General features: G+C 40.0%; 1 protein-coding gene across 3 annotated transcripts in view; it reads left to right on the top strand.

Annotated features, from left to right (window-relative positions):
• Positions 1-25,767, top strand: part of STARD9 (StAR related lipid transfer domain containing 9) — a 252,204-nt gene that overhangs the window by 122,646 nt on the left and 103,791 nt on the right. For all 3 annotated transcript variants that reach the window (XM_089686880.1, XM_089686878.1, XM_089686879.1), the window contains exons 10-18: positions 1,016-1,083; positions 1,169-1,266; positions 2,699-2,902; positions 5,160-5,257; positions 9,562-9,639; positions 15,701-15,775; positions 17,600-17,779; positions 20,896-20,935; positions 24,768-24,905. In XM_089686880.1, coding sequence (XP_089543006.1) covers positions 1,016-1,083; positions 1,169-1,266; positions 2,699-2,902; positions 5,160-5,257; positions 9,562-9,639; positions 15,701-15,775; positions 17,600-17,779; positions 20,896-20,935; positions 24,768-24,905 — 979 coding nt within the window. The remainder of the gene's footprint in view (positions 1-1,015; positions 1,084-1,168; positions 1,267-2,698; positions 2,903-5,159; positions 5,258-9,561; positions 9,640-15,700; positions 15,776-17,599; positions 17,780-20,895; positions 20,936-24,767; positions 24,906-25,767) is intronic.

The raw sequence follows: 25,767 nt of genomic DNA on the forward strand, positions 1-25,767 counted from the left end.
GAGTCAGTGTATACAGTATATTTTTAACAACTGGTGCAAAGGGAAGTTGACCAGCCAATAAAATATTTTTATTGTATGTCTGTGTGTCTTCTCCACTAAGAAGTTCTTTCATTGATTACACTGATTCTAACACATTCACGGCAGTGTAATCAATGAAGGAACTTTTCTCAGTAAAGGAAGGGGGGGGGGGGGGGGGTAAATCCCAGACAGACCATCTGAAGAGGCAGACATCCCTGAAATGAAGATTTCTCCAGGATCCAGCTGCCTGCACAATGTGGGACCTTCTACATAACATTAAAGTGATGTGCCTAAAACTGTAGGGATTTTTTTTAGGTAGCCAGCAGCTTAAGTCGCACTATAGTTTTCTATTAAAGGGTTTCTCTGCACATTAGAGAATGTACACAGCAAGTTTATATATTTGGAGTGAATCACTGACTAGATATCAGCACTTCTGAATAATCTCGTTAATATGGAATTCATATTTGCTGCTTTGAGTCAGTGTATACAGTATATTTTTAACAACTGGTGCAAAGGAAAGTTGACCAGCCAATAAAATATTTTTATTGTATGTCTGTGAGCAAAGCCTCTATCTTCAGATGCAAAGAAGATCCATTATGTTATATCCTAAAACTTAGCATTTTTCTCTCAGAGTAGGTATAGCTCTCATTATAATATCTGTAATGTCTGACAGAGTACATTACAGGAAATCTATACCCTATCCTTCCATTCTGTGATATCTCGGTGACTGTGCCTGCAGATGGTGTTTCATAGATCTCCTGAGGGTTAGAGCTCCTACTCACTCTGCATCCTTCCTGTGTACCAGGAAAAAGAAGAGAGATGAAATAGTGATTAAACAAGAAAAGAATCTGTAAGGAAATATTACTGGCAAACAGTTGGTGAATTAGCGGACCTTAAAACACTGCTTTCATGAAAACAAAATCCCCCTCCTACCAACAAAAAACTCCTCTGTGTCCTAGTGTGTATATAAATAACCAAGGTTAATTTATTGATGCAGGCAATTTTGGAAGATAATATGCCATCAGAAATTACCAGCAAAGTCAACCTGGTGGATTTAGCAGGGAGGTGAGTAGTGATGCATTTTATGGTTGCATTGTTGGCTTTAGTGATCACTTATAACTGGTTGTTTATTTTTATCATCCCTGTTTAGTGAAAGAGCGTCTCCAAACTACTGCAAAGACCGGCTTACAGAGGGCTCCAACATCAACAGGTCCCTAGTGACACTTGGCATTGTTATCTCTGCATTAGGTAAATATTTATTCTGATTTTTGATAGTAAATAGTTATGACTAGGCTAGGTTTAGTTTGGCAAATAAAAGCAGAAATAAGTGTGCATGTGCATATGTTTAATTCATGTCAAAGGATTCCCAAAGCACTACATGTTGGCTAAAGATTCATAGCAGCAGAAACTGCTTGCTTTAGACATTTAGTCAATTAATGTATTGAATTGAGAGGTAGCATATATATTTTGTACAAAACCACTATAAGTTGCCTTTATTGTTATGACAATCTTGTAAGCAACTGAACCTAGCAGCATTCACTTATAATCCTGATTATGTGATATTAATACTAGCAAACTAGTTGGTTATCACAAGAGAGGAGAGCACACCCCATAGGGTAGCATGCATAAGGTAGTTTAATGGACAAAATAAAATCAATAGTTACACTCACAAACAACTGTAGGATAGAGAGACTTGTTAGGTGGCTTGGAGGATAAATCCCGAGTCAGTGTATGAATTATCCCAGATCCTCACCTTGGCCACTGGCTGGGGGAAAGCATGGGATGAAGTTGAAATGAAACTACTGGCAGAGATGGAAGGAGCTGCTGTAAGACTTGGATTCCAAGAGCCGAAAGCCTCCTGTTGTGTACCCTGAAATACAGGGACATGTTTTGAAGCAATCCTGCTTCCTTATCAAGTGGTTGGACTCCAGACCTTGGAGCAGCTCCATCCATCTATGCCAGTAATGTCATTTCAACTTCAGCCTAGGCCTTCCCCCAGCCAGTGGCCAAGGCGAGGATCTGGAATAACTCATACACTGACTCTGGACCTATCCTCCAAGTCACCTGACACACCTCTATATCCCATTTGTTTGTGAGTGCAACTATTGATTTTATTTTGTCCATTAAACTTCCTTGTGCATGCTCCACTATGGAGTGTGCACTCCTCTCTTGTCTTACGCAGGTTTGCAGCCTCAGCCCACACAGCTCAGCAGCAGCACACTCTTCTTTACAGTAGCTTTTGGACTGTTTTTAATCTCCACCTTTAGATATTATTATATCCATATTGATTTTTCATTGTATATTTTTATCACTTATTAGGTATATATTTTACTCTTGGAGCGATTTTATTTATTCTCAGCCTCGTTTTAGGATTTCATTGTTTTTTTTCATCACACTCACACAATCCTAATCAGGCTCTGACCATCCCTAATCAGACTCTGACAATCTGTTAGCTAGTGGCAAGCCTTACTGCACTCATCACAGCTATTTAGACAACAGGTAATCTTTTCCTGGGGGTAAGCGCAGTTTGTTACACAGGTTTTCTTGTGACACTATCCACTTAAACTAGTTGGTTATGCTTTTCTGGTTACAGAATATCAGTCTAGATTAGTTGCAAATTGACAAAATTTATTGAATGGACTAATAAGCTTTAACATATGTATTTTTGTTTTATCTTCAGCCCATAATTCTCAGATGAGTAGTAGCTGCCAGAGCATCAACAGTATTATCAGTGATGGAGATAGTGGAATCCAAGGCAGCAGCCCATCCGGAAGTAGCATCAGTGGATCAAAGCGCCAGCCATTTGTACCCTACAGAGACTCCATCTTGACCTGGCTTTTAAAGGACAGTCTTGGAGGCAATTCAAAAACAATTATGATTGCCAGTAAGGCTCACTTTCACTTAGACATAAATAAAATGGCAGTGTTCAAATGTATCTAGCTGAATTTCTCAAGCTTACCATATGTGAAAGCCAGTATATTTCCAGTGCATGGGTTGTAAACACACTCTTTGCATAGTATCATTTATTATATCATATCAAAATGTAGTAATATAAAAAGGCTGAATGCAGTTGCAGAAATGTTCATTCTCTTAACATATGCCTCAAGCTTCTGCAGCCCATAATTTGTTATGCAAGTATATGAACCTCTGCTTCTTACTGCATCATATAGATTTCCCCATTCACAGAGCATGAGCCTTTGTATAGGCAGCCTTGCTGCCTATGGGGTGCCCATGGAAGAAAATCAGAAGCTCTATTTTTTATCAGAACTATCACTCTTCATAACATTTATTTACTGACAAAAGTAAGTCCATGTTCAAAGAGAGCCGTGGTTCCTACCTAATTCAAAGGAAAGGAAAATCTTTTCTTTCATAGAGATCAAAACAGACCTGCCATCAGATTTCATAGAAATTCAGAATTTCAACTAGTGAGAGGCTTCCTAGATAATATATTTAATTACTGCATAACCAAAGAAGGTCGAGTATCTGGCTGCTCGTCCCTGTTTGAATACATATACCCAAAGAACCCCCAGTGGGACTTTATTGCAGCAATTAGATCATACATATAATCAAGGAGATATTATAGTAAAAAATATTTTTTTGTCAGCTTTATTACATAAACATTTTTGTTATAATATTAACTACATGATTACTAAAAGGACATTGCTCTGACAGTGTTCTTACAAAAGAACTCTTAATACAAAATATGAGACACAAAAAAGAGAATACCCGACGCGTTTTGATCATTCCACATTTTAGATCTTCCTAAGGGGGCATAAGAAACTAGGCTTTCTAGTAAATATATGAGCAATCATAAATGGATATGCCAAAAAATAAGCAAAAAGATTTTTATCACATAATAAAAAATAATACTTACAAAAACACTTCAGAACAAAAAAAGGGGGAAGACTTCCAAGATTGGAGGCTGAAATCCATGTTGCGGCGGGATGCACCATTCAAGAGAGCAAGAGTGGTCAGGTGTATGTCACCAGACAACAAGGGCTACAGAGGGGCACCAAAATATTCCCCCCCAGTGGGACTACAGGTAGTATAAGAGACAAAATATATTAAATTGCAAGTCATCAGACCAGTTGAATAGACCTGATAGAGTAATATACATTCAAAAAATAGTCCATAAAAAATATATCAAAAGATGAAACTGACTGTGTCTTAAGTAAGCCAATTTATAGAGTATCACTCGGTGATAGATGGTAAATTTGGGATATTAATTCCTCCAAGGAGTGAAAGTATGTCCGATCCCATTATTATTATTATTATACAGTATTTATATAGCGCCAACAGTTTGCTCAGCGCTGTACATTATAATGGGAGACCGTACACAAGACAGTACAGTAACAATACAATACACGAGTGGTTCGAGGGCCCTGCTCCTTGGAGCTTACAATCTAGAAGACAGAGACCAAAATGACACGTAAAGCTGTGAAAAAAATCCAAATATTATGCATGCAATTAGCGTTAATACCCAATGGTAGTATGAAAGACTGGACTTTAGCAATGCCATATGAGAGTAAGAATATAAAGATATCCCAATCACTTGTTGATAGGGTATGAATATATGAATTGTACTGCAAAGAAAATTGGTATCAATGCAAGTCAAAGAGGAGGAGGAAAGCTAAATTTCTTTTCTGTGTGGTCTCATATTTTGTAAGAACACTGTCAGAGCAATATTTAATTACTGCAGTCCATCCTGCAGAAGTGTAGCTGTCATAGAGATTATAGGGCAGCGCATTACAATATAGGAAAATATCATGACTTTGGAAAGATACTGTAACATTGTTATAGCTGAAATGATGGCGTTTACTAAAGGCAAATAGACTATTGCAAAGGAAGTTGCACTTTAAACAAAATATACCCCAGAGCTTATTCAATGAGGTAACGCTCTGCAGACTTCCAAAATCGAATCTGTGCCAAAAATGTTGTTTTTGTCTTTATTTACCTTGCATATGATTGGATATTCTTGGCAAAGTGAAACTTCACCACCTTGACTATGCTTGGAGCAAATTGCTTTGCAAAGTGCAACTTCTCTTGCAAAGGGAAAATCCTATTTGTCTTTAGTAAGTCAACTCCTATGTGACTACCTCTCCATATGTGACGCATCACACTTCTGTCTGCGTTGTTTCCAGCTGTATCACCTTCAAGCAGTAGCTACAATGAAACAATGAGCACCTTGAGATATGCTTCTAATGCCAAAAACATAATCAATAAACCTCGAGTGAATGAGGTAAGTGTGAGTCTTTTGAAATATCTTGACAAAAATCAGTAGTTGTGGGAATCCTGTCCAATTTGTTGGGTCATCTGGGGACATGGATCATTGAAGGGCAACATGTTGCCTGCACCTGACTTGGTTCTGCTTGCTTTTTTTTCCATTTTTACAGCTTATTAAAGTGGAAATTGTTAGTTTGTCATACAAGCCATGTTTTAATGTAATGTTGTTAAATTAAAACCTCCCTTTGATCTTACTGCAACAGGTCTGTGGATAGGGGGGTACCACCTGTCCTCCTGTATGGGGCCCAGGCCAGCAGGGGGGTCCAGGCAGCTGGGTGAATCAGATATGAGTAGGAGAGGCTCGCTCTGCAGCATCTGAAAGCTGGCTTCTCTTCTCCCTCCTGCTGGCTTTCAGCTGCTGCAGAAAGAGCCATACAGCTCGAAAGAGCAGGGCCCTCAATCCCCTCATGTTTTGCATTGTATTGTATTGTTATTGTTCTGTCCCCCATTGTAATGTACAGCGCTGAGCGAACTATTGTCGCTTTATAAATACTGTATAATAATAATAATAGAGGAGATCAGTTTCAGTAATTGCCCCCCCCCCCCCCTTTCGACACACCCATCATCCCTGTGCACCATGCATTTGCCCCTACCCCCGAAGTGCTGGTGGCGCCCTCCTCTCCTTCCCACCAGCAGCTGTAAGCACACAACATCCTTCAGGATGGAGAGTGGGGGAAGGGTCTGGTAAATATGTCAAATTTACCAACACCCTTCTTTCTTGAATGAACACAATAAGTGGTTGGTACCTATCACTGAGTGTGTTCATTCATAACTGAAGCATAGTAAATTGTGTTCTTTTTTTTTGGGGGGGGGGGGGCTGTCAGGTTGGCTATATGGGGTTCTGTTGTTTCTAACAGTAGCCCTGCAGCCATTCTGGGTTTTCTGATTTTTAGATTTATCTTTGCAGCAGGACAATGGACCATAGTCTGTATGCATTTCATGAGATCCTTCTCCTCTTTGCTTCTCTAATTTTCTTCTTATTAGCCACAGAATGTATGAAATACAAACATGCTATATGCTTCGATCTGAAGAGAGTTTAAGGTCCCAATGGAGAGTTAAACACTCTAATGAAGCCAGTTTCCCAAAGTTAGCCCTGTCATGTCTGTTGGGTTCATTAAAAAGGTTTACTCCCTGGGACTTTATTCTCTAAAACAATATTTCATACAGAACTAAATTTTCCTTTTTTTAATATTAAAAACCGAGCTTCTCGCTGCACACTTAATTTTATACAATTTCAGCAGCTGCATTACTGTCAGAGCATGAGGAAAGTATTGCCAGTAACCGGCAACTATGAAAGGAAACATCTACACTGATGATCAGGGCACTGATTATCAGTGCAGCCCCAAAAGAGCCCGTCAGTGCCACCTATCAGTGCCCATCATTGCTGCCTATCAGTACCCATCAGTGAAGCCTCATCAGTGCCCACTAGTGCTGCACCATCAATGCAGCCTCATCAGTGCCCATCAATGAAGCCTCATCAGTGCCCACCAGTGCTGCCTCATCAGTGCAGCCTATCAGTGCCACCTCATCATTGTACATCAATGAAGGAGAAAAAGTACTTGTTTGCAAAAAAAAAAAGAAAGAAAAATTTAATTTTTCAAAATGTTTGGTCTTTTTTTATGTGTTTAGCAAAAAAATATAACACCCAGTGGTGATTAAATACCATCAAAAGAAAGCTCTATTTGTGTAGAAAAAAAAAAGATAAAAATGTCATATGGGTACAGTGTTGCACAACCATGCAATTGTCATTCAAAGTGCTAAAGAGCTGAAAATTGGCCTGGGCAGGAAGAGGGTAAAAGTGCCCAGTAGGCAAGTGGTTATAAACCCTCACATATACCCAGTGCAGCAACTGGTCTCAGGTGATACACCGAGATTAATCAAATCCTCCTATATAAGTTGTACCTGTTTATCTGCATTCTGTTCTTTACATCACCAAAGTCCAACATTTTTACAGCTTGTCTGAGCTTCCAGAAAGCAGAGGGCAGGGAGCTCAAGTTACACTCTGCAGAGTTCAGTAAGAGCTGATTGGAGGGATGGGACACACCCCCTTCACACAGGAACAGGGCTGAGGCTGTCAATCACAGGCTGTGTACTGGTGCGCCTTCTCCTATCATCTTTTTACCTCTTAGTGTCAGGAAAAAGTGTCAGAAGTCACTCCTGCAGATACCAGAGGAATGAGGCAGCAGACAGAAATGACACTTAGTGGTCTGGATTGAGACAACTGAACATTAGAGAGAGATTCTATGTTCATATTTCATGTCTGAGGTTTACAACCACTTTAAAGATTCAGTTTAGTATTTCTTTTCTGGACACAGCACCAAGCACATTAGTCATGTGCAGTGTGAGCATCTCAATACCTGCAGGCTGCTGTTTTTGGTAATATGCTTCCATTCAGTGCCTTCTATAGAACCACCAGGTATTGTCCTGATCAACAATCTTTCCACACTGTGAAGGCTACCTGCAGTCAATGCTACTGAGAAAAGTTGCAGCTCTCACCCCTCCTCTTCTGCCACCTCCACCATTGATATTGCTATTATTACTATTCTCTCACAATGCATCAAGTTCTGTGAATGAATGGCAGAGAGGGCAGATGGAGACAGGTGAGCAATGCAACTTTTAGTGACAGTGGCTACCAGGGGCGGACTGACAACTCATGGGACCCCCGGGCAATAGGGGATCATGGGGCCCCTGTGTCCTTGCCCACACTCAAACCACACCCAAAAAAGCCTATGAAAGGTACCAGGGGCATCTCATGGGGCCCCCCACTGACCCCGGGCCCTCGGGCAGTGCCCGAGTTCCCAAATGGTCAGTCCACCCCTGGTGGCTACTAATAATTTTAGCTCCAGAAGATAGCTGCTCAGAGCACAATCCAGATTTTTACCAGAAGCAGCAGCCTGCAGATAATCATATAAACATCAACACATGGGGGGGTTATTTACTAAAGCTGATGTGTGCAAAATCTGGTGCAGCTCTGCACAGAGACCAATCATCTTCCAGGTTTTATTGCCAAAGCCTAACTGAACAAGCTGAGGTTGGAAGCTGATTGGCTACCATGCACAGCTGCACCAGATTCTGAGTGCACCGGTTTTAGTAAATCTCCCCTACTGTAACTGTTGTGTTTGCCGCTGTTTCCGAAAGAAAGTAAATAAACTTCAGCTATAAAGTGAATTTCCATTTTTGCAACCAAATTGGGAAAATTTCTATGCTACACTTGTTACATGTTCCTGTTTACTTAACACAACTTAAAAAAATATATATTAAGGTCAAAATATAGTATCCTTGTTTGCATTCTTATTTGGACACCATATCCCCAGTAGTAAGTTGCAGCATTCTGGACTTTCAAGATGTCACACTGACACCATAAAAATGATCTTGCTTGAAAGAAGATAGAATCAGAAAATGATGACATACATGAAAAGGATTATTAGTATTCAATTGCAGTAACACAGTTCTATTCAAAGTTTAATGTTCACATACTTTTACCGTATACCTCAATACGTTTTGACAAAAGTGTTCATAGCATTCAGTCAGCAAATGTTTATCTAGGAAATTGTGCTCCGGTTTTGGGAAAAGATGGTTATACATTTGACAGATCTTGTCTGCTTCCTCTGACCTCATATACATCTCTTTGATCTTGTAATAATACAATTAGTTTGAATATTATTCCACATATTCTTTAATCATGTTAATTTTAATACTTCCATGAAATGTGCAACTATACATACTTACAAGATACAAATTGTCCAATATGTGTGTATGGTACACACATGTCTGTCACTCTGTGCAATTAGGACTGCTTTACTTCCTAGTACAGCTATACTGCTTTCTCAGACTCAATGTGGTTGATTTACTAAATCTGGTGTAGCTCTGCATAGAGACCAATCAGCTTTCAGGTTTTTTTGTCAAAGCTTAATTGAACAAGCTGAAGTTAGAATCTGATTGGCTACCATGCATATCTGCACCAGATTTTACACTCTACAGTTTTTGTAAATCAACCGCAAAGTCTGTATTTTTGTGGCATTGCTCTTTAAACGCTCCATATCCTATCCATTTGGACAACATTGTAGAGGAAACCTGAGGACTGGATTTGCCCGGAATTCCTTATAAGAAGTTCAGTTCAACAATTTAGAAAAGAATATTATTTTTTGCACATATTATGAATAAGATAAATCCTGTAGCTTTTGCGTGGTTTGCATTGATTGTACATGAAGCCCTTCAGCACAGCATTGGGTGATGTATAAAGTTATTATTTTTTTCCAGGATACCAATGTTAAGCTGATCCGAGAGCTAAGAGAAGAAATTAACAGACTGAAAGCCATGCTAAGGAACTTTGAAATGGTATGTTCCAGCAGCACTCCTATAAAATATGGAACTTGTTTCTAGTGGTGCACCGAAATGAAAATTCTGGTGCCAAAACCGAAAATTCAGGATGCACTTGGCCGAAAAACTAAATGGACAGTTTAGAAAAATTAATATATATTTTTAGGAAAAAAATACACTTTTATGATAAAAAAAATATATACCCCAATTATTTTTGTAAAAGAAGACAGATGATAGGACAAGTAAATAGATACTCAAAATGTCATGCTTTAAAATTGCGCACGCTTGTGGAATGGCGTCAGTCTACGATACTTGAAAAATCTCCATGGGTGACACTTTAAAAATGCCTGCAGGTTAGCAGTGTAAAGTTACAGACGAGTTCTAGTGCAAGAATTATTGCTCAGAGCCCTGTGTAAGTTTCCAGTTACAACTTGGATCACAAACAAGGCCACCTGACTTTTCTGCCAGGCAGGGCCAACGCCAGCCTCATCTTGCCAGGTGTCTGAGAACCACATGGAAATAAGAAGACAGCTGAGTGGCACCCAGTGAGAGGATACTTTTCTACAGCACATGTCGCATTTAATGGTTATCTTATCAACATCAGTTCCTAAACAAGTAGGTTCCAAGGAGGTGAACCGCAAGCTTTAATAGCCTAATTGCAGGCTATCTATGAGGTGAGCGCACATCTTCACTTGAGGGAGGAGGCACAAGCAGTCACCTATTTAAAGATATAGAAGATTTTTCAGCACAAAGTCACTTATATGTTTTTTTGTGGGACATTATTATCATATTATATTATTTTATCATTTTACTTTTAGTATTTTTTCACTATTCCGTTTATGTGAGTTGATTTTTATATATTCACTTATTTAGTTATTTATGTATATCGTATACACTTTTTCATTTGTCTATATATATAGATTGGAAGGTTGTGAGCGCAATACTATATATCTTTATTTCAATGCTAGTTGTGTAGTTCAGACTGACGCTCTGACTTCAACCCAGAAAATATATGCAGACAAGAGCTCATGACTTTGATAATATACATTCTTATTCAAAGTTAGTGACTGAGAAGGTGTGGAAATGGAGGATACCAACTAGACAATCAATATGCCAAACCAAAGAAATTACCGTAACTACAGTATGGTTTCCACTTGTGCAATGATTGCCGCTTTAGTCACAATTTACACTTCAGTCCAAATTTCAAAATGAACCCTTGAGCTGCACACAGAGATCATACCATACACACAAGTATTTGAGCGTTTCATCCAGACATTTTCACTCATTGTGTGGTGATCTGAGAACCCCTACCTCTGATACACAATATCTACTCGGACTTCTTGCTGTCTCCTACCTACAGAAACCCTCATGTAAAAAAAGTCAGTTTTTTTTCTTTCCAACCTCCAATCCTGTTCAAACCTGTTTTGGAATGCTGAATGTGATTAGTGCTACAAACTTTGGACCCTGCAAGGTTCTGCTGATGCAGGAGATTACACAGAAGATAGATTGAAGGATAAATTCACCTTTTTGGGCAGAATTTCACTTTTCATAATCAATAGAAATGTTTTTCCAATTGTATTTCTGGCCCAGCCATCCCTGTGTGCTCATCTCTCATATAGGAAGGAAAAAATGTCACCAGCACACCGAGGATCACCAATATGGGTCCAAAGGTTTTAATAAACCATCACATAGTTACAGCAAGGCAACGTTTCGGAGTCTCGCAGGACCCCTTCATCAGGCATGTGACCACACATGCCTGATGAAGGGGTCCTGCGAGACTCCGAAACGTTGCCTTGCTGTAACTATGTGATGGTTTATTAAAACCTTTGGACCCATATTGGTGATCCTCGGTGTGCTGGTGACATTTTTTCCTTGCTGATTTTGTTCGGTTCCAGCCGACGGTCACTGCAGCACCCACTCATACACACAGCCATTTTTAACGCAGGAACGTGTGCGTTTGGATCATATACTTGCATTCTCATCTCTCATATATCTCATCCACAGGAGGTTGAAAAGTTTGTCAGTTTATTTGAATTTTTTAAATGATTTTCAGATTCCATTGTTTCCTGTAGATAATCTCTCAGCATTTACTTCCTGTAGGTCATCTCCCAGAAGCCTTCACTTCCTTGTTGCATCACAGAAGAGGGCATGATAGGGTGTGTTCACCACTCTGGACCACACCTCCCTCATTACAGTACTACTTTTCATCCACTTTCTATACAATCTGATTGTACAATCTCCTTTAGATCTCCCATCGGCTATGTACAGGCAAAACTCGAAAAATTTAAATATCGTGCAAAAGTTCATTTATTTCAGTAATGCAACTTAAAAGGTGAAACTAATATATGAGATAGACTCATTACATGCAAAGCAAGATAGTTCAAGCAAAAGTTGCTCTCATCAGAAAAGAGGACTTTGGACCACTAAGCAACAGACCAGGTCTGTTTTTCTTTAGCCCAGATAAGACGCTTCTGACGTTGTTTGTTGTTCAGGAGCGGCTTGACAAGAGGAATACAACATTTGAAGCCCATGTCCAGGATCCGTCTGTGTGTGGTGGCTCTTGATGCACTGACTCCAGCCTCAGTCCACTCCTTGTGAAAGTCCCCAACACTTTTGAATAGCCTTTTCCTGACAATCCTCTCCAGGCTGCGGTCATCCCTGCTGCTTGTGCACCTTTTTCTTCCACACTTTTCCCTTCCACATAACTTTCTATTAATGTGCTTTGATACAGCACTTTGGGAACATCCAACTTCTTTTGCAATTACCTTTTGAGGCTTTCCCTCCTTATGGAGGGTGTCAATGATGGTTTTCTGTACAACTGTTAGGTCAGCAGTCTTTCCCATGATTGTGATTCCTACTGAACCAGACTGAGAGACCATTTAAAGGCTCAGGAACTCTTTTCAGGTGTTATGGCTTAATTAGCTGATTAGAGTGGGACACTTTGAGCCTAGAATATTGCACCTTTTCACAATATTCTCATTTTCTGAGATTGTGGATTTGGGGTTTTCATGAGCTGTAAGCCATAATCATCACAATTATGACAAATCACGGCTTGAACTATCTTGCTTTGCATGTAATGAGTCTATCACATATATTAGTTTCACCTTTTAAGTTGCATTACTGAAATGAACTTTTGCACGATATTCTAATTTTTTGAGTTTCACCTGTACAACAAGGGCCTTTCTGATTTGATACAAATTGAATAGATTGTTCAGATGTGTCCTCCTATTCCATAGTTCTGGTAAATCTACAGGAACTTCTACAGAGATTGTACAATCAGATTGCATAGTATATGGCCATCTTTATACAAGTACATAGGAGGGAGTGGATAGAGACACTCAGTTGTCAGGTCCCGTTCACATCTCTATGCGCGACAGCTCATCACACATAAGGCAGCCTATTCATTTGAAGGGCTGTCCTGGACACAACAATTGCCCCAGAGAAGCTCCAGAACTTTTTTTGGAGCAGAGTTCAGTACATTACCGTTTTTGGTACGTTTGCAGCACTTGGGGTGCCTTTACCATGCAATGACAACACATACATGATGAACATTTGCAACATGTTTCTGAAACATATGGCAATGAGTGCATTTTCTGTGTCATTTGCCATGCGTTTGGAAACACACATGTGAATGGAGCTGCATTGTTCTTGTATAAACAAACCAATTTCACTTTCAGGCCCAATTCACACCTAGAGTAGAGGGAGCACATGTTTTTGGCTCATTTGTCCAGTGACAGACATAGGGCAGCTCATTGATTCAGTGGTCTGCTCTGCATGTGGCAGAGTAACTAATGGGACATTTTGGCATGATATGTGTTGCTTATTTTTTATTGTGTGTTTTTGCTGCATTTGTCACTCGGTTTTTTTTACTTGGCAAAATGTGTGCTTGTTTCTGTGTTTGGTGTGCCGTTAACAATCAATGGCACCGAAAGCGCAACTAGTTAATTTTAGGTGTATAAAGGTGGCCATACACTACACAATTTGATTGTGCAATCTCTGTACGATCTCCTTTAGATTTACCAAAACTATATCATAGAAGGACACACCATCTATCCAATCACTCTGTATCCAATCAGGCAGGTTCTTGCACTATGTAGTTAATGGTAGATCTAAAGGAGATTGTACAATCAGATTGTATATTGTATGGTGAGTTTTAATGAACCCAGGACACACTTCTCCCGTTTTTAATACTACAGTTCTATCCACATAGGCTGTTATCTGATCACTCAGCTCCTGCACACTGCTAATTAAATGATCTATGCAAGATGAAATTAAGATAGCAAAAAAGAGGGGGAGGCAGCCACACGTGTGTGCTAATGAGGTCAGCTGATGAAATCCTTCCTGTGTCTTATTGAGCCTTTGATGAAGTCAGAAGTGACGAAACACATCAGACAGTGACGTCGGGCATAAACCGGGAGTTATGGAGCTGCCATTTTGGAGAAGGTTTTTTACATTCCATGCTGTGTTGATTGATTGGATACATGCTGAGACACATTTTGTTTGTAAGCGCATTTTACCTAATAAATGGCTCAAATTCTGCTATTATCACTGCACTATAATTGATTTGTTTTGACATATGTTATGATGCCATTGGAAGCCGAATATATTGTGGAATGAGAGGAGCCTATGTCTATCTATGTTGGTGGATATATATCGTCTGGTAAGGTGCATGGTCCATCAGGTGGTGGAGAGTGTACTCACACACACTGGTGATTTGTGGAGAAGTGAGGGGAGCACGAGAGATTGTTTTTTGTCTTGAAGATCCTACATTATATCTAATTTCTTCAGTGGGGTATCTCCTATGCAGAGAAGGATGGATTAGGAGGTTGAACCATGGAGGAAGTTGGAAGTGGAATCTGTTGAGGCTATTTTCCAGTTATTAGAGGGTAAGAGTAAGGATGACAGATGTTTAGAAGTGAACACATGGTGGAGTGGTTTTTGCACTAATTGGCACTAGTTTTGTAAGTGAATGGTATTATGCATCGTGGATAATGCACTATGTGCAATTATTTTTTCTTTTGAGGGTAACAAGTGGAATAAGAAGGAGTGGTCACATGTGGAGGAAGAACATTGAATAAGAAGATAAAATGCCTTGTTTGGTTTCACATTTGTGGTTATTTAGGACATTGAGGCGCTGAGAAACACTTGGACTTTGTATTTTGGACTTTCGGGGGAGAAAGTATATTTTGGCATCTGGGGTTAGATTAAGCATTTATGTAGGGACTATTTATCACACTGGTATATTCACTTATTGGGTTTTCTGTCCAAAATCTACATACCAGCAAGTGATGAAGCTTTCTAAGAAATTCAGCAAAGGCTAAGGTAAGGCCTTGTTCTCCAAATCAAAGAAAGCTTTTATTTTTCTACAACCGAGGTACATTAATGGTATATTGGTACAAAGGGGAGCTGGAATTTAGAGGAAAAAAAAAAGGTTTACTTAGCCTTTAAAGGGAATCTCTCATAAAAGATACGGAAGCTAAGCTAAGCTAAGCTGTCTTCTTTTTGATGCTGTCTTCCCTGTTCTAGAGTCACTATTCATGGGGTTGCTGACCTAGCAAGCATGTGTATATCCTTGTCCTGACACCTGATATTCATAAATGTGTTCAAGATCAGTGACTGACAGAGCAGGGAAGGCAAAGAAGTGGATGACAGCCCTGGAGCTTGTGCCTTCAAAAACCAAGTGGTTGATACTGGAATACCTATACTGCTCATTGGCACAACATTTGGTTTGCAGAACAATAGAGAATGACCCCAATCATAGAAGCAGTGGCCTGGCACGGCCTAGTCTACAGAATGTGCAGTGGTGTGGGCTGGTCCATATTGATGTGTCTGTATGCAAAATGTTAAGTATGTTAAATGTATTTTGCTTAAGTCCCAATTATTAATGAACTGAAATTTCTAAGCTCTGAATGGAGCAAAGTTGTGAGGTCAGATGTAAGATAAAGCATTATATGATGTTAGTCTATTGTTAGTAAAGGTAACCTGGTTTATACATGCAAATTCGCCTTTTTCTATCTGTATGTAATGTATATGTGGAATTGTCATATTGTTTTCTTTTCCTGTGCATTCTACATACCAGAGAGCTATTAGCCCTGCATTCAGTGAGGAGCGAGATGGGAATCTTACGGAACTGGTGCGGCAGAATGAATTAAAGGTGGGTGTATGTATTACATTCTATCAGTCCCTGTACTTGTATGACTAGTGACTTTGTTGGAAAATCCTGCCAAACTAGTCAAGTAATACTAGCTGAGCATATGTTGTTTTTTTCTTTGTTTGATGATTTGCTTCATGCATCCATAAGATGGCGCTGTGCTCTTATGAGATAATGAATTCCTCCCCTATGTTATGTAACTGGCAGAATTGATAGCATCTTAAATAACAACAGGATGATCTCACAGGTCCAGTGCTAGCTCTCCATTTACTTGAGTTTAACGTTTAGGTCAGTGCAAGGTTTTTTACAGATCTGTTGATTTTCTTTCATTTGCTCATGTGTCCATGCTATTTGCTAACATGATTGTCTAGTTCTCCTTCTTAAAAATGCCTTCTATAAAACGGCATTGTGTCTGCGTTTGTGGTATTGCAGGTAAGCTCGTTGTGCTTCTATATTGTTATTATGCCCAAAGCCTTTCACAAATAAATAAGAAGTTAGAAAAAATATTAAAAGATGCTTGGGGGATGAGGCCTGATCACTAATACAAATACAGAGAAATGAAACTTTTACTTAAAAAAAAAAATAAAAATAAATAATCAATGCCATGAATCAAGCTAAATGCCCCTACTCCTATTTTGTAGTAATATTTAGGTAAGCTCATCTTGCAAAACAAAATTATGCCTTTTTGTAAATTTTCCTAGCGTTCTTCTATTAACACATTGCTGGATTTAGATACTTTACAGACCTTGAATGTGAATTACAGCATATTAAAGCCAAAACCAATAATGTAATATGCGAGCGGGGCCCTCTGTTTCCTCTTGTACCAAATTGTATTGTTACTGTAATTTATTTATTTTTATTTATTTCAGGTATTTATATAGCACCGTCAATTTACACCACGTTTTACATGCATATTATACATTCCCATCAGTCCCTAACCCTCAAGGAGCGTACAATCTAAGGTGATGTCCACCTTTATTTTGTAAAGCGCTGTGCAAACTGTTGGCGCTATAAAAATCATGTATAATAATAATATTGCAGCTTACCAATCATTAGATGTTGTGGCTGCATTAGTTTACTTTTTTAGGCTTGTTTTCCCTCTGTTTTCACCTGCTGATCTGGCCAGTAACACACCTCCTGTATTAGAGTGTCTCCACTTTGGATGATGGAGCATAGGGGGCACCTTTGGACAGCAGCATTGTCAATCTGGTGGGAGGGGAGCATACTAGCAGCTTTAAATACACTAACAAATTGGAGGTAAACTCCAGCTAACACATTATAAGAAGTTAATGCAACAGTTTTTTTTTCCTTTTGGTAAAGGTTTTACATAAATAAAAGCTGATCATTGTAAGCACCCCTGTCCGTAGTAAATGGTTTTTCTCAACCAAGTAACTGTTACAGCTACAGGACAGCTTGTTCTGTTGAAAAACAGTAGAATTACTGGCCAGTTTACCTGGTGAAAACAAAGGAAAGAAGATGCTTCTTTAAATCTATACTGTTGGGCTGTCTGCATACAGAAGCTGGATGTTAGAGGCCACTCTGGTCCTGCATATAGTCTGTTCAGCATGTACCCCCCCCTCCCTCCATATTAGACATTTCAGAAGTGGGGGGAGGGGACTGTACCAATAAATAAGTAATAAATGCAAACTCATGGTGCACTCTGCATTTCCAGAGTTGCTTTCTATACTGAGCCATTTGGCTCAATACCCCTTTTCTAATGTGAATGGCTATATGTAAAACACATAGATCAGGTGATGTCACTGCAACCCATTACTTCCTTCACAGATATTCATAGCATTTATATTTTTTACCGTTCTGTGATTACAGATTGAGCAGCTCACCAAAGACTGGACAGACAAGTGGACAGATAAAGCAGCCCTTATGGAGCAATATAATGTGGACATCAACCACGGAAAGGCCAGAGTGACCATTGATTCTGGTCTACCTCATCTAATTGCTATGGATGATGATATCCTTAGCACTGGAGTGGTGATTTATCATCTAAAGGTAATGGTGTATTTCAAATTCTGTTTCTGAGTATAAGCCTTCTTGTTATTTATATGTGCACACATCTGATGAAACCCCTGGGCCCCCCTTTGCCAGTATGCGTTGCCCCATGTGAATCAATTGAACTGAATTACAGGAAATGTTACCAAGCTGCTTACTGACAATGTTCAACAGAGTAAACTTTTGTCTTTTACATGGCGGCCATAGATGTTCAAATCTCGGCCAGTTCATCAGGAACCGGCCGATATTCTAATCATGTATGGGCAGGCTGAATGTACACAGGTTGATTGATTGATCAACTTGGGTACAACCTGCCTGCCGGATGTTACATGCGATTATCCCAGCGGCTTTTACATCACTGGTCTTCTCCCGGCGGGGGCAGTTTCCCCCACCCATCGCCCCTGCGCTGTTAACAGAAAACCTATTTCCAGGGGACCGGGTTATCTTAACTTGTTTATTTGCAGAAGTATAACCTGGACATTTATATTTAATTTGGGTACATATTATTCAACTTTCATATCGGTTTGTTAGGTTATATTGTCAGAGAACATTAAAGTATTCATCCTGGAGGTCCCTGACAAGGGGTAGTGTTTGTATAGTCAATTAAACCTGATAACCATAGATTATGTTTATGATCTGTGAAAGAAAGCCAGACTACCTATAGAAACCCTACACAAACCCTGGAAACAAACTCCATGCAGATAGTGTCTTGTATACTATTAAGCCTACAACACCACCGTTCCAAGACTGCAATTGCTAATGTCTGAGTGTGTGCTAATAGTTACAATCACCGTTCTACTCATATTAATAGTAACAGAATCAGCTACATCTATAAACTATTTTCAGAGATAATTGTATTTTCTGCGAATATGTGACTAACACTTTATTGGTTTAAAAGGAAAAATAACAACTTAAACAATTGTCTCATATATATATATATATATATATATATACAGTCATGGCCGAAATTGTTGGCACCCTTGATATTTTTCCTGAAAATCAAGTATTTCACACAAAAAAGGTATTGCATTAACACATGTTTTGCTATACACATGTTTATTCCCTTTGTATGTATTGGAACAAATATAAAACAGAGGCAGAAAAGCAAATATGACATAATGTCACACAAAACCCCAAAAATGGGCTGGACAAAAGTATTGGCACCCTTAACTTAATATTTGGTTGCACACCCTTTGGAAAACATAACTGAAATCAGTCGCTTCCTATAACCATCAATAAGCTTCTGACACCTCTCACCCGGAATTTTGGACCACTCTTCCTTTGCAAACAGCTCCAGGTCTCTCTTATTGGAAGGACACCTTTTCCCAACAGCAATTTTAAGATCTCTCCACAGGTGTTCAATGGGATTTAGATCTGGGCTCATTGCTGGCCACTTCAGAACTCTCCAGCGCTTCTTTGCCATCCATTTCTGAGTGCTTTTTGACGTATGTTTGGGGTCATTGTCCTGCTGGAAGACCCAGGATCTTGGACGCAAACCCAGCTTTCTGACACTGGGCCCTACAGTGCGACCCAAAATCCTTTGGTAATCCTCAGATTTCATGATGCCTTGCACACAGTCAAGGCACCCAGTGCCAGAGGCAGCAAAACAACCCCAAAACATCATTGAACCTCCACCATATTTTACCGTAGGTACTGTGTTTTGTTCTTTGTAGGCCTCATTCCGTTTTCGGTAAACAGTAGAATGATGTGCTTTACCGAAAAGCTCTATCTTGGTCTCATCTGTCCACAAGACGTTTTCCCAGAAGGCTTTTGGCTTACTCAAGTACATTTTGGCAAACTGTAGTCTTGCTTTTTTATGTCTCTGTGTCAGCAGTGGGGTCCTCCTGGGTCTCCTGCCATAGCGTTTCATTTCATTTAAATGTCGACGGATAGTTCGCGCTGACACTGATGCTCCCTGAGCCTGCAGGACAGCTTGAATGTCTTTGGAACATGTTTGGGGCTGCTTATCCACCATCCGGACTATTCTGCGTTGCAATCTTTCATCAATTTTCCTCATCCGTCCACGACCAGGGAGATTAGCTACAGTGCCATGGGTTGCAAACTTCTTGATAATGTTGCGCACTGTGGACAAAGGCAAATCTAGTTCTCTGGAGATGGACTTGTAACCTTGAGATTGTTGATATTTTGCCACAATTTTGGTTCTCAGGTCCTCAGACAGTTCTCGTCTCCTCTTTCTGTTGTCCATGCTTAGTGTGGCACAGACAGACACACAATGCAAAGGTTAAGTGAACGTCTCTCCTTTTTATCTGCTTTCAGGTGTGATTTCTATATTGCCCACACCTGTTACTTGCCCCAGGTGAGTTTACAGGAGCATCACATGCTTGTAACATTCTTATTTATCCGCAGTTGTGAAAGGGTGCCAATACTTTTGTCCAGCCCATTTTTGGAGGTTTGTGTGACATTATGTCGAATTTGCTTTCTTTCCTCCCTTTTTTTGTTTTGTCCCAATACACACAAAGGGAATAAACATGTGTATAGCAAAACATGTGTTAATGCAATACGTTTCGTGAGAAATACATGATTTCCTGGAGAAATATCAAGGGTGCCAACAATTTCGGCCATGACTGTATATATATATATATATATATATATATATATATATATATATATATATATATTGGCAATTGGCTAATATACAGATAGGCATTTTGTGTATATTTTCCATGAGATTTCCTCCATGTCACAATTCAGGCTCTTTCTGTTATCACCCCCAGTGTCTGGGGACTCCCCTTGAATCCCCCCGGCTGTCACATGATTTGTTGTTAAAGCTAGGGATACGGGAAATATATTACACAGCATACTAATCTCTGTCTCCCCCTATTTCTCTTTCTTTTTTTTTCCGGCTCTCCCTGGCTCATAGATGAGGCTTTTCTTGTCATTTCTGCTTAGCATTCATTAGGCTCTGCTGTCTTGCTATTCCTGAGAAGGTAAAATGGATTGCCTTGTGTTCCACATTGTGAATGTTTAGACAAAGGCTTTGCTGTTCTAGTTGTGCGGTGCTCACCGAGGTGTCTGTGTTTGAGGTGCAAATCTGTCATCTATTCTGTCCATTTCGTTTATTGACGGCTTCGATTTTCTGTTTTCTGATTGTCTAGGAAGGAACAACGAGCATCGGGAAGGACGATCACGATATAGGTAAGACAAGAAGGCTGTTTATGTATGCCAGATTCTGTGATTTGACCTATTTCCAGACATTTCAGTATTTTAGCTGCATTCATTACTAGTGTATTGCAGTTTTAAAGGCAACATGTAGCAAAATATGCTAATTTAATAAAAATTTTAACAATAGCTAGTATTTTCTGGCCCTGATTTTGGTGTGGATGTTTGGAGAGCTGTACATATGTATGTATCATTTTCATGTTGTTTAGGATGTATTCCAGAATTCACAGCTTATCGAATAACTTGATGCAATCATTGCTTCTTTATTGCAGGATTGTATACAGGCTGACGTTCAGTAATAAAACAAAACTGTAGATGTGACTATGTACAGGGCTTAAAGTTGTATTCTAGGATGTTCTATAATTTTTGTTTAGCCATTAGGTCTAGATTGAATGCCATTTGCAGTTGTATAATATAATCGTTCCTGTACCTTGACGGGGGGCTTAATGCACTCTAGAAAAGGGTTGGTCTAAAGGATTTTGAGGTAATTAAAATTTGTGTATTGGGATGGAATTAGCCTTCCGATTTAAATCTGATCCAAAAAAGGTATCTTATAGGTTGTATAGGCTTTAGGATATTAACCACTTGCCTACCGGGCACTTTTACTCCATTCCTGCCCAGGACAATTTTCAGCTTGTAACGCTGTCGCACATTGAATGACAATTGTGCGGTCATGCAACCACTGTACCCATATGAAATTGTTATAATTTTTTTCATACAAATAGAACTTTCTTTTGATGGTATTTAATCAACACCGGGTGTTTTATTTTTTACCAGACAAACGGAAAAAGACAATTTTGAAAAAAAAAAAGTTTTTCTTCAATTCTATTATAAAATTTTGCAAACAGAAAATTTTTCTCCTTTTACTGATTTGCATTGATGAGGCAGCACCGATGGGCACTGATAGGCAGCACTGATGGGTATCACCGATGGGTACTGATGAAGCAGCATTGGTGGGCATTGATGCGGAGGCACTGAAGGGCACTTATAGGTGGCACTGATTTGAAGCACTGATGGACCCTGATTGACATTGATAGACAGCACTGATGGGCACTGTTGGTGCTGCACTGATAATCAGTTTATCATTGTGGATGTCTCCTTTCACACTTGCGCAAGTATGTTTTCTTCGTGATCAGCTGTGATTGGACACAGCTGATCATGTGGTAAAGGGCTGCTGTGATTGGCCCTTTACCGTGATGTGATCAGCTGTGTCTGAAGTACACATGGATCATAGAAAGCGGCAGGTGCGTGCTGCAGTGGGCGTGCGGTTCTAGGAGGACGTCGAATGACCCTCCCCCCCTTTCCCCCCCAGAACTTGATGACCACACTGTAGCCATCTTTCGGCTATAGCACAGTCAGCAAGTGGTTAAAGAGGACCTCTGGTATGTGAGGGTACTTAGGCACTCCCATGCTTACAGCCCCATAAAATAGCTGTATATCTGCAGTGTGTGATCCAAGGCACAGCTGCCTCTGACTGTTAGTATTTGGAGACTTGGAGTGAGATTTGATTGTGTCACTACTGTGCTGCTCACTGTTTTCTGTGCTGGAGGTTCTGACATGAGAATACAAAGCCCTGCCTCTACCAGGATGGCTGTGTCCATGGTAAGCCAACAATGGGGTACTTCTTATAGATTCCAGGTCCTCTGTAAAGGGGAGTGATCACATATAACTCCCACTATCACTCTAGTAGCTTGAGAACTTTACTTTGCAGCACACTGAAATTAATGTCTGCAAATGTCAAAGTGATTGTAAACCTTTTTTTTTTTAATTAAAATAAAAGAGAAGTTATACCTACCTGCTCTGTGCAAGGCTATTGCACAGAGAGTCCCCTCAATGCTTCTTCTAGGGTCCCCCACTGGCCCATTCCGCTCCTTTTCTGTGTGTTCCCCAAAGCAAAGCGTTTGCTATGAGGGCACATGTGTGGGAGCACTCCTGAGCTAAGATGTGTGCATCCATAGACACGAAACACACACAGCACCGCTTCTTCTTCACAACATTTGACTGACAGCAGCAGGACCCAGTGGTTCCCTCTGCACTCAGCAAAGCCTGTAAGAGCAGGGAGAAGTGAAAGAAGAGCTGCAGATGGGCACAGATCTGGATCGATGCAGGACTCAAAGTGTTTTGGGGGGGAGAGAACAGATTTTTTTTTTTACCTTAAAACCTTTAGAATTAAGAACCACTTTATATGACATTCAACAAAAGGTTGGTCTCAATGACTCAAATAAACCGATAATAATCCTCTTTGGTTTGTGGACCAATTCTCACAGTTTTAAAACCAAGAGACACTGTTCTTCTACATGCATTATATGATAGGATGACCAGGCACACCAAAGGGACCATTTGTCAGTCCAATAATAGTTATAGAATATTCAGATGTTCAGCTTGAATGATGCTTTTGTGCTTACTCTTGTACTACAAGTGGACAACAACAATATAACAGTTGGTGGGAAAGGAACAAGCTCAGCCTGGGCATCCACATTGGCCTGCAAGATATTTCTAGCTTCATCTAAGAAAGCACTGGGCATTCCAACATGGACTGTAGGGAAGTTAGTCTTCCAAGCTGCAATGAAATGGTTGAAAGCTACTTAGCCACTGTGTTGCTTATATTGCATTGTATTCATATTATAAAATGTATGATCAGTTCAATGAGGAGGGCTGTAATGCAGGCCATAGACGGCACGAAAAATCGGCCGATATTCACACCATTAGTGGGGCCAGCCCGTTGGTCGTTTTTTACGAATCTTCACATTTATTTTTATCGGTCATGCTGGAAAATCCATGAAAAACTACCATTTTTCGTGGACATTGGTGGCAGCATCGGCAACGGGGCCGACTGATTGGCTTCAGCAGATAAGAGATGAGTCTGGGCACTGGGGTGCTGACTTTTCTTCTTCAGTTACCATACATTTTGTCACCAGGATAAACTCCATTGAGTACTGAAATATTTGGGTTTTTTTTGTGGGTTGCTTCTTCCATGGTGTCATAAAACTTATAGCAATAAAAAAAGATCATATTTGGTTTTTTGTATAGTCTTGCTCCCCATACTTTTTTACAGAGCAAATAAAGGTTCAATATTTTCAGGGTATTTTTCCCATTTAGAACCCAGTTTAATCACTGAAATTGTAAACACTGCAGCAAAGAAAGTCTTTCTTATCTATAAATTACAAATTTGGTAAAAAAAAAAAAAAAGGTAATTTCTGACCTGTGCTGGGAAGATTACAACTAGAATGTGATTTGTACTTTGGCCATATTATATTTTCTTTTTTATTAAATCATCATAACCTAAACTGGCTATTTCCCTTGGACTCACAGTGGTGAGCTGTTTTAGAGCGGTAAAGGGGAAATGTGAGGACTTCCAATGCTGGCCTACTGAATGCTATTTGCTTTGCTACTATGCTGAACACTAGATTTATTACTTTTTTTTTTTCACTTACCCAGAACTAGTATGCAGATCAGGAAAGCCAGGGTAGAGTGAGATGTCCTTATCTGAATACTTGTTATGGGTTAATAGCTGAAGGTATTGAAGCCGAGGGGCAGAATGAAGGTCAAGCAACTAGCACAGAAGGTTTCAGAAAAGGCAGTCTACTTGACAGATTTTCTTTAACTTCACATTTCAATTGTTAAGAACTGAACGCTGCATGTCATCCAATAAAGTATCAACACATCTAAACCTATCTGGGCACTATTTATCCTTCTTCGTGGGGCTGTAGGCCTGTTGATGTTAAAGGTCCAAACTAAGGAATGACCGCTTATATTGCTGACCAAGAATGAGAAATGTGGTGTCCTGATTCTGCTTTTTGGCTTGTAGTATTACAGGGTGAATGCATTGAGCAGGATCACTGTATAATCGAGAACAACTTTGGAGTTGTAGAACTGCGGCCAATCTCAGGAGCTTTCTGCACAGTCAATGGACAAGAAGTCACAGATGTGTGTCGCCTCTGCCAAGGTCAGTAATTTGTTTTCACCTGCTACGTGTAAATGAAGTGAGACCATTTAGGGAAAATCAGTAGGCTTACTTAACTGCTGCCTTCACTTCACTCCCCTGCCTCCGATTTGTGCCTCCAGGAAGGAAGAGATACACCTTGTAGTTCTAGGTATGGGGAGCCTGTGACTCGCTCCCCATCATCCCACATGTCAGAGCTGCTGCTTGGCCATTCAGGCACCTAGCATGTCACATTGGAGTAAGAAGAGCCTTGTGTAAACTCTTAGTAGAATTGACTGGCAGCTTGCACATGGCTTATTCTTTTTGCCCCTGGCAGTGGTAGGGAATCGATTAAACGGTATGTGCAGGTGACAAAAGTTAAAGTGGTATTAAAGTCTAAATTTTTGTTAAATTGAATGCATTCTCTGCACTAAGGAAAAAAATCGCCCCACTGCCTGTCCAACCCATTTGGTCCCTAAACACTACCTGGTTCCATTCAGTGCTGTCTCGGGCTCCCACACTGCCCCTCCTCACTTCCTGCTTTCACAGGAGAAACTGAGAGTAACAGAGTCATAGGTTCCTGCTGTTTTCAGTTAAACTCCTGTTAGGAAGGAGAGGGGGTGTGGCTTACTGACACTGTGTGTGTCTAGGGACGCACACAGCCTGACTCAGGAGAGCGCACGCACTATGCCTCCTTAGCACTTGGCTTGCTACAGGAAGCACTCAGAGGAGGGAGAAGCTGATAAACTGACCGCTCTGGTGAGGACTACCAGAAGAGCGGGAAAGCGACTGTTATGTGCACTATCATTGCAGAGAGCAGATAAGTATTACCTCTTTTTTTTTTTTTTTTTTTACAGGCAGCATTTTCAACAATTTATCAAACTGT

The sequence above is a fragment of the Staurois parvus genome, unplaced genomic scaffold, assembly GCF_062004578.1.
Source record: "Staurois parvus isolate SC_StPar_1 unplaced genomic scaffold, SC_StPar_1.0 ptg000414l, whole genome shotgun sequence".
Lineage (NCBI taxonomy): Eukaryota > Metazoa > Chordata > Amphibia > Anura > Ranidae > Staurois > Staurois parvus.